General features: G+C 63.2%; 1 protein-coding gene across 1 annotated transcript; it reads right to left on the reverse strand.

Annotated features, from left to right (window-relative positions):
• Positions 1–1,406: 1,406 nt before the first annotated feature.
• FZR1 (fizzy/cell division cycle 20 related 1) lies at positions 1,407–8,879 on the reverse strand. The gene is made up of 13 exons (XM_004689351.2): positions 8,740–8,879; positions 8,062–8,187; positions 7,894–7,957; positions 7,689–7,816; positions 7,019–7,101; positions 6,452–6,635; positions 5,635–5,700; positions 5,029–5,131; positions 4,738–4,922; positions 4,321–4,554; positions 4,043–4,147; positions 3,142–3,234; positions 1,407–2,794 (listed from the first exon to the last, which is right to left on the reverse strand). Exons 1-13 carry the CDS (start codon positions 8,806–8,808, stop codon positions 2,753–2,755), a joined length of 1,482 nt encoding a protein of 493 aa, XP_004689408.1. The 5' UTR covers positions 8,809–8,879; the 3' UTR covers positions 1,407–2,752.
• Between the last annotated feature and the right edge of the window lie 938 nt (positions 8,880–9,817).

Below are 9,817 nucleotides of genomic sequence, written 5' to 3' on the forward strand. Positions count from 1 at the left end.
CTGGGGCTGTGGACACACCTGGGTGGGGGGCAGCCGAACCCCTCCCCCCCACACTACCAGGGTGTTCCCCACATCCCACAGAGATCTCAGCGCCACCCTGACAGGGGCTCCAGCTGGGAGCCTCAAATCCCCAATCTTCCCTTCTCACCCCCCAGCCGGTCCCACATGCATGCCACGTGTTCCAGTCCCCAGAGCAGCACAATTCACGCGCAACAGCCCATGGGCGGTGGTCACGCACGGCTGCGGCTACGCTGCCACACGGGGGCAGTCAGGGTGAGGAGGCAGCACGTGGGGAGTGGGGAGGGGCCTGGACACTCGGGCCACGCCACGTGCCCCACAAGAGCCATCCCGCACTGGCACATCCCAAGACAGAGGTGGGGTTCAGGGTACCAGGGCCTGGAGATAAATGCTTATGGGGGCCAGGGCTGCTTTTGGGGGAGACGGGATGGTCCTTAATTGACTACGGGAGGGACAACTCTGAACGCAACACGCCGCTACACCGTCAAGCGGATAAACCATTTCACAGCGGGAGCCCCACCGAGTGCGCTCGCTCGCTCGCCCCGAGCCCGCCTGGCCGCGCCTGCACACAGCCATCGGCCTGGCCCACAGCGCCCACCCAGGGCGTCTCCCTCTGGGTCAAAGCCAGGGCCCTCGGCACCACTCGGCAGCACTCAGCCCTCCGTCGTACCTGACAAAAGCCTCACGGGCACCCTCTGCCTGGCGCACTCTAGCCCGGGGCTGCTCTCTGCAGGCTCTTAGGAAGCCCCAGGTTTGAAACTGCCCTTTCTCAGGCCCCTTCCCCTCCACAGGGAAGCCACACGCGCTTCCCACCACATCGCCCGCTCACGCGGGATGCCCAGGAGAGCAGCTTGCCTGAGCCCAGTGGGGGCCCTCAAGGGGGTGGGGGGAGCTGGGTCTGCATGCTCCACCAGTCGGGCAGCTGCTGTGCAGACACCCCAAGCCCCCACGTCCCCTCCCCCACACTCCCTTCTCTGCCAGCAGCATCACCAACAGCAGGAGTCACAGTAGGAGTCGGCATCTGAGGGCCACCGACACCCACCCCTCCACCTTCCAGCCTGCCTGTGTGAGGCGCTCCCGCTATCTTCCCCCTGCCACACTGAGCACCACTGTGTGGGGACCCCCGTCTCTCCACCCGCACCTGCCCCTCCTCTTCCTCCGGCAACTGCCTGATGGTGACACGGTGGGCACCTCTTTCCAATGGCAGGGACACCCCGGCAGAGATCCACTAGACCGTGCACCTGGGACCCCAGTGTTCCCTGAAGGTGCCCAAGTGGCCTCCCCAGCCCACGGCCCAGGGCAGGCCACTCACCGAACCCTTAGCAGCACTGTTTGGGTGGGGCCAGAAGTGGGGGCGCAGGACAGACAGCCCCAACCACGCATGAACCCACAACTGGTTTAATGACGACACCGCGGTACACGAGAAGAGGCTCGCTCTGCGCCAGGGCTGAGAACACACGGCCGTGCCCGCTGGCCTTTCCACCTCAGGTGGGTGCTACCAGCCCCTAGGGCCACCCCTGGGCACTTTGGCAACTGCACAGGAAGGTGGCACAGTACAGACAGGAATCGTTTACTTAAAAAGGGAAAAAAACAAACAAACAAAGATCTTGGAGACACCCACATCTCTGTACACGTGGTCCTCACCTGTCCCCCTGGCAGGCAGGAGGCCAGGTGGGCCCGCAGGAGGGCCCTAGGCCCTCCCCAGATTCAAGCAGGTTCAATCACCCCTCCCTTCCGTGAGGCACAGCAGGCGCGCCCCCGCCCCCCAACTAGCCTTAAACATTTCTCAGACCGATTTACAAATACACAAAACAAAACCAAAGAAAAGTCACAAATACATATATACACATGCACATACATGACAAATCTGTCAGGCCCTGGGGGGCCCATGCACAGCCAGGGCAACCCGCGGGGCCCTGTGCAGCCTTCCCTGGACCCCACACTACCAAGGACTATGCAGGTCCCAGGCTGCACCCCGCCCCCCCTTCTCCAGTGGGGGAGGCGGGAGTGGGGGGGAGGCCCAGGGCACAGGGGTGCAGGTGCCCCCGCCCTGGTTCCCTGGTAGAGAGGCGCAGCAGGCAGCCTGGGGCGGAGGCACAGGGGCCTGGCGCTCAGGGTGTTTCAGGCCACCACGTCTGCCAGGAGCCAAGTTCCATCTGGGGACGGGCTGAGCTGTGAGCCCACGGTGACAGGCATGGCGGGGGTCAGGGTGAGTGTGGGTTCCACTTCGGACTTCCTTGGACACCAAGTCCTCTTTGAGATGATCTTCAGCGTGGAGCCGCCCAGCTCCCAACGCCGAGCCTCACCCAACAGTCACCGGACGGCAGCCGGGCAGCGCCAGCCGGAAGGAAACCCCGGCACTGGGCCCTCCTGCAGGGCACTCAGGGCCCGCCCGGCCTGCGCCCGCGGTCAGCTGGAGGGCAAGCGGCCCCAACAAGGCAGTGCCGGCAGACACGGCTGGCGAGGTCCTGGGTGGCGTCCACTCGGGCAGAGGTCCGCGCAGGCCGCAGGCTGCCGTGTGCAGGGAGACGGCTCCATTGCTGACGGTGCCAACCACGCCCCGCCCCAAAGAGCGGCCGACAGGGTTGGAAATCAGGTTTTAATGGCAACCTCCGGGGCGCTCCAGGCCCGGCTCCCGTCCCACCCTGGCTGCGTTCATCGGGGGCTGTGCTCAGGGGTCCATGCACGCTGACGAGAGCGGGTGGTCTTCTGACCCAGAGGGCACATCGGAGGTTTACCGGATCCTGGTGAAGAGGTTGAGAACGGACACAGATTCCTGCAGGGCACATGGAGGGGAGGCTGAGTCCAGTGCCAGCTCCGTGGCCAGGCCTCAGGGTGGGCACTAGACCGCCTCTGAGTGGAGGGCAATTTTGCCTTGCAAAAAACAGACACTGGGCTGGGGGGGCCCGGTGGGCACCTTCACCAGTGCCCCTGAGGTGTGTGGCGGCACCAAGTCTGGAGCGCTGGGGTGCCCTGGCCGGGCCGAGAGAGGGGCATGAGGGTCCCAGCGGAGACCCCCAGACATTACAGTCCAAGGGTAAGCAGGGCTGTGTGAGCGGCGGGGCACGGCCCTGGGACTGAGAAGGTGCTCGAGGGACAGGCGCTGATACCGACCCACTTTACCTTTGTTGAACGGGTTTTGCTAAAGACATTCCAGAACCTTAGGGTTTCGTCTCCAGCACCAGTGACGATGGCCTCTCCATCAGGGGACATGGCCTGGGGAAGAGAGAGCCAGCTCAGACAGAGCTGAGGCGGGGCCAGCCCACAGGCCTCTGAGAATGGGAAGGCTGAGGGGCGGGGGGCGCTGGGGTTGGAGCGTTTCGGGGAAATACAAAAACACCCCGTCCTGCAGGGCCCTCAGGCAGAGGACATGGCAGTTTAAGCACAAAACATTTTCTTCTGGAATCTGGGGAGAGGAGCGCCTCTTTCAAGCAGCTGCAAATAGTTATTTGGTAAAACTCCCTGAGGGCCCCCCCCACCCCCCGGTGGCGCAGCAGGTCAAGCGCAGCACTAGGAAGCTGTCCGCAGCTGTCCACAGCTGTCCACAGCTGTCTGCAGCCCCTGCAGCAAGAGTTCCACCTGGGCCAGGGAGTTGGCTCGGATGGCCGGCAGACCTCCCCTACCCGCCCGCTGCTCCCCTCAGCAGTGGACTTCGTCAGTCGGCCTGTTCTGCTCCCCACTCTGTCTCTGGGGAATCCTCTCACCATCCCTGCACTGCTGGCCTGAATACACCCCAGTTCTGAATGCATAAATAAAGCTTTTAAAAAAACAAAACACCCACTGAGATGACGACTGGGCAGATGTGGGGCACACCGAGTGTCGCGCACGTGTCTGCATGTGAGCAGACGTGGACTCCCCACGAGGGGACAATGCCCGGCCAAGAGGCTCCAAAGCCGACCCGAGCCCCCATTCGAAGCAGGGAGGCTCTGATGCGGGGCTCCAGGTTTGGCTGCGGCGCCCACACTCCCACCAGGCCCGGGGGCAGGAGCCCCAGTGCCCCGAGAACCCCGACGGTCAGACTCACCAGGTAAAGGACGCGATAGGAGTGGCCCGTCAGCTTGGCCACCTGGGTCAGGGAGGGGTACTTCCAGACGAGGATCTGGTTCTGCGAGTAGCCGTGTGTGCTCACCTGGGGGCGAGAGGCTACTGAGGGGACCAGCGCCCTCCCCGGCCCTGGGGAACTGGCCAGGCAGGAGAGGGAGGCCCTGGCTCCCACACACCAGACTCCCACGCTTGCGGGAGACACTGAGCTGGGTGTGCCTGGAGGAGCAGGGCGGTCACAGGCGCCCCCCAAATACTCACCAGCTCGTTGGCATGCTTGGACCAGGCCAGGTTGCACACCTGCGAGCCGGTGTCGATGCACTGCAACGGCTGGCCCGTGAGTGTGTTCCAGAAGCGAATGCAGCGGTCGGCTGTGCCACCGCCGGACGCCAGCAGCCCATGCTGGTGCGGGGACCAGGCGATGGCCTTCACGGCCGCCAGGTGCTCTGTGTACTGCTGCACGGGGCTCAGGCTTGAGTGGTTCCACACCAGGAGCTGCAGGGCGGCGAGCATGAGTCACAGGGGCTGAGACGCCTGCCCGGCGGGCCCGCAGGGGAGATGCCCCTCGGCCACCGTGGCTCTCCCCCGAAGGCACCAGTCACCCCTGCTCCGTGGAGGGGGACTGGTCAGGCAGGAGGAATGGGCCCAGGCTGGGTTCCCAGGGGCTGGGGCACCTACCTTGTTGTCGTTGCCCCCCGAGGCAAGGAGTTGGTGGTCCGTGGACCACTTGAGGCCACACACCTCCTGCCGGTGGCCCTGGAGTCGCCGCTCCGACTGCAGGGGTGGGGTACGTATGTCCCTCTGCAGGATCATGCGGTCCCGGCTCCCGGAGGATAGCTGGTCAGCGTTCCAGGCCAGCGCCCCTGGAGGCCAGGTAGAGGACAGATGAGACCAGGGTCCGGCCTCCCAGGGTTGGGACTCCTGGGGAGGATGACCCACACTCTGCCCTGGGGCCTGGGCACCGCTCACCGACGCGCGCAGTGTGACCTTCCAGCACGGACAGCTTCTTCCCTGCAGCGGCATCCCAGATCTGCACAAAGCCCTTGTGCGTGCCGACAGCCACCAGGTTCCCCTAGGACGATGGCATAGCGATGGGTATGGGGCCACCTGGGCGCTATCCCCTTGGGTGGGCCTGGACCTAGCGTCTCCCTCACTCTCCCCATCATTTCTTTCAGAACTGGGGAGAGTGTGGTGCTCTTCTGAGCTGCAAACTGCCGACACCCACAAAGCCCATCCTCTGAGGAAGGTTCGGGCCCCCTCCCAAGGCCAACTGTCCTGAAGACCTGAGGGCAGTGCTGTCCTGGGGCGGGCCTCTCCCTCTAGCCCACTGAGGCCATGGTGGCTGCTGGGGCCTTCGTAGGGAAAGAGGCTGACCCCACGTTTTGGGAAGAGGACCCCCGAGAGGTTTCCTAAGTCTCACTTGCCACCATAACCTTAACTGTTGTTTAAAGCTGAAACAGGTGGGGGCCAGGTTGGCTTCTGGCTCCTCTGACTGTCCTGGGCCCCCAACAGTGACCCTTGCCTGGTCAGAAACCCACACCAACCAGCCCAGTGGGATGCGGCCTGTGTACTGACCCGCTCAGACCAGCCCACAGAAGTCACTGAGTCGCCTTCCACCGAGAGGTCGCAGAGCCGGGTCACCTGGGAGAAAGGGGCACAGTGGGCATGAGTCCACGTGCTGCCCTGTGTCCTCCGAGGTGCCGATCTTCCATTCACTCACCATCCACTCCTTCATCCACTCCTCAGACCTACGGGCACTGGCAACAGTGCTGGAGTCCGGGGTCAGAAAGCTGGGGTGCTTGTGGCTCTGCAAGCTGGGAGGGGACCCACCGGCACAGGGACAATGACTACAGAGCCTGGACACCACACAGCAGGGGCCTTCCAGCAGGTGCAGGCCACAGGCGTGCTGGGGGCAGCAGGGGCCGGGGAAGCCCCCTCTCTGGATTCCCCTTTAGAACCTGCTTGCAGCCGGCTTTAAACTCAAAAATGGCCCACACCTGGGGGCAGCATCTTTGTGTCCTGCAGGCCAGGTCCTGGGCTCAGTGCGCCTGCAGCCACCGCAGACTTGTGCAGAGGGCGGGCGGGAATGACAGACCCGCTCCACCAGGAAGCGGTCTCTGGGTGGTCCCCGGGGCCTGTCCTGCTGTCCAGGCAGCAGATGCAGGCAGGAGGGGAGGGGCTCGGATCTCAGCTCGCACTGCGGACTGGCCTTGGATCCATTCCACACACTGAGGGCAGGGCCTGGGGGCGGGCACACGGGGGCACTCCAGCAGCAATCACTCCCCCCACCTGGCCCGCCCAGTTCAGCTGCGGCAGGGCGCTGCCCCATCGACCCACAGCACAGAGACACAGAGGCACCTGCGCACGTGTGCCTGTGCTCGCTGACGCGCACCTGGCTGGTACAGGCACTCCACAGGTACACGCAGGTCCCGAGCCCCACACTGAGCACGTTGAGAGACGACCAGTCCACTAGGTTCAGGTAGAAGTCGTCCTGAAGCTCAGGTGCATCCAGGACCTTGAAGGGGATCTTGGAGATCTTCCGAGTGGGTTTCCGTGGAGACCGAAGTAGCTTCTGACTAGAGAGTCCACCTGGGTTAGTATCACTCTTCGGCACAACCCGAGTGTCTCTTCGCAGGCAGCCCTGAGACCCCATGTGCTTTGCCCCATTTGCCTGGACCCTCTGTCCACTGCTTGTGCCTGCCCAGCCCCTTGTTGTCAGGAATTGAGCCATCCTGAGCTCTAACAGCCACATATGCCCCGCTCCCAGCACCTCCTCCAGGGCACCCTCCCTGGCTTCCTCTTCCCAATCTGAACCAATGCCAGCAGGTTCAGTGTGTGTTCGGTGAGGGGAGTTTCTTTATCCTGCTCACAGTTCTAGGACCACTCCAGGCCCCCAGCACAGCCCAGCTGGCAGCCCGCCCTGTCCCGCCCCCCCTTCCTGTGCAGCACTCAGCCTCACCTTTTGTTGCTGACGGGGGATAAGGAGTACGGAGACACGTCATTGCCATCATCAGGGCTGGAGCGCTTGGTGCTGAGGGAATACTGGGGGGAGGGTGGACATCTCTGCTGGGCAAAAGCTATACTCCAGAGGTCAGGAGTCTCAGACCCCCAAACCTTGGCACCCTGCATTTCTGACATGGCTGGGAAGGCGAATCCAGGGCACTTGTGGAAGGGTCTCTGGGTTCTAGGAATGCAGGGACGAAAACGAGGTTCCTCCCCAGCAATGCTGCCAGCTTTCTGGCTGTCCTTCTGGCCTCTTTGAGGTCACCGTCCCCTCAGGTGCCTCTGAGGGTCCTAAGCCAGGCCTTTTCCAACAGCCCTGGTCAGCAGGGGGGTAGTGTGTTGGCCTGGACACAAGGCACCCCTTACCCTGCACTCAGCTGCTGGCTCCCTGGCTGAGCAGCTGTCTGATCTAGGCTCCACTGTTTCTGGGCTTCTGGGCCCCGGTAGGCCGGGGCGGCGGGAGAAACCCAGGGAGGGCAAGCGTGGTGCCTGGGGACAGGCACGCAGCACAGCAGGCAGGGCGGTGGGGTCGCCTGTCTCGGCTGGGTGCCTGTCCCCCAGAGCTGCTGGAGAGGATCCTCCGTCCCCAGCCAGCAGAGGCAGTGGGCTGGGAGACTGGGGCTCACCGTGAAGAGCCCCTTTTTCTCGGGTGTGGAGGGCTGCAGCCTTCGGTCCTCGGTCTGTGGGTCCTGCACCTTCTCGATGCCAGCTCCTAGCAGCTCATTCTTCAGCAGGGCAGAGTAGGCCAGGCCATCTGCAGCATCACACATGGTGAGGGGGACAGTGGTCCTGGGCCAAACACAGGGTCTGGGCTGGGGCCTGATAACTGACCTTTGCCGTTATCCGAAGTGGCGTCCTTGGCTTTCCGATTCTGACTGGGTGACTTCTCATTTTCCTTCGGGGAGGGAGAGACAGAATGCCCGTACTGGCCATGAGCTGGCCCCTGCCGCAGGCTGTGGTCAGTGCGGCCCTTCTCCCTGCCCCAGCCCTGCCCCTCACATTGATTCTGTGGAAATTCACACTCCAGTTGGCACCGGCTCTTGACGGGATGAAACGGTCTCCATGCTTGCTCGGGGAAGACACAGGGGAGTTGGCTGGCGTCAGGGTCCGCCGCATCTCCGCGACCTGAAGGATGGCAGGGCGGTGCTCGGTGCCTAAGTCCCCCGAAGCGTACCGTGAGGCCATTTGCCCCTCAGGCCCCTCGGCCAGGCCTGTCAGTCAGCCCTCCTGCCCTTGGCCTCTGCCTACGCATGGGAGTTTGACCTTGGGAACAAGGGACAGCCAGCTGCCGGGCGTTCAGTAAGTAGCTTGTGCTGGAGTCCTGCCGCGGTGCCCCCAGGCCTGGTTAGCTCTCCCACTCGGATCTGGGGCCCTCATTGGCCCCCTTAAAGCTGGAAGGCTCACGTCCCTCCACTCCCTATTCAGACCTGGGTGCCGCCCCAGGGGAAGGACCAGCATGGCGCACAGTGGGATCAGGCCAGTCTGAGAGCAGGTGCCCTCGACAATGTTTGGGGCTCACAGCGGCAGAGGGGCAGAGAGTGCTGGACTGGCTCTCTCCCACATGCGGCTGTACCTTTTGCTCTCCCACACCTTTGTTCTCCAAGGCTGAAACTCCCAGCTCAAGGCTGCCCCGGCCCCCAGTGCCGTGGCTAGGGCCAGGCACGGGCCAATACTCACACCAGGCATCGTGTTTTCATTCTGGATGACAATCTGTCGGAGCAGGCGCCTCTCATAGTCCTGGTCCATGGTGGGCGGGCAGCCGTGGTCTGCTAGCCAAGTTTAACCAGCCAAAGTCAGCCTGAGGCAGGAGAGCAGGAGGGGTCAGCACTGATGGGGAGTAGCCCCACCGTGACCTGATGACCAGGGCACGCCTTGGCATGTGGCAGGACCCTCCCTTGAAGAAGCCCAGGATGTGGAATGGGCCACACCCCACAGTCCCTGGAAGCCAGAGGGAGACCCAGCAGCAGGAGGGGGTACCCCCAGGGCTTCCTCACCCTTGTCCTCTTAAGGCAAGATTCCTGACCTATTCCTGGCCCCCAGGGTCTCACTCTGAAAGGGGAAAGGACGTCCTGACTGAACGCTACAGACGCAGGGTTTGCGCTTCGCCCCACCCCAGACACCGGAGCTACAAGTCCCGGCATCACAGACAAGCACGCTGGGACCTGCGGGCGGCGTTAAACAGTTTGGATGTAAGGCTGGACACGTGGGCTTTGGGGGTCGCTCGGCCTCGAGGTTTGTCTCCTGGCTCTCCGCCAGCTTTCAGCGTGCTACTGGGGTTCCAGGTCAGTGGAACTGGCAGGACGCATTAGCCAACTTGTCTCTCTCTTTCCCTGAGTCACTCATTTCCGTCTCTCGTGTCAATAAATCCGCTGCACCTGCAGTTGAGTCTTAAGCACACACACAGGTGGCGGCCAGTTCTCATTGGGTGGCCCTGTAACAATTCCAGATCCCCTTTCTCCAACCCATCTTGTCACCTTCCTGCTTTAGACACTCGGGGGCCCCAAACCTCCTGGGAGGGGCCGCTGCACTAAGCACATTTATTCTTGCCCCCAGTCCCAGAGATGGAGATAGGAAGACTAAGGGAGGCAGCAATGCCCAAGGCCACGTGCAAGATCAGGCAGCGGCCCCCACCCTGCCTGAGAAGCAGCTACAGCATTCAGCCCCTTCATCTGGGGTCGAGTTCTGGGAGCTGTCTCTTCAGGACCTCGGGCTTTCTGCTCTCTGTGCCCATGCCTGACACTGTCCCCAGACGCCT

The sequence above is a fragment of the Condylura cristata genome, unplaced genomic scaffold (genome assembly GCF_000260355.1).
Source record: "Condylura cristata isolate star-nosed mole 26May11 unplaced genomic scaffold, ConCri1.0 scaffold00025, whole genome shotgun sequence".
Classification (NCBI taxonomy): Eukaryota; Metazoa; Chordata; class Mammalia; order Eulipotyphla; family Talpidae; genus Condylura; species Condylura cristata.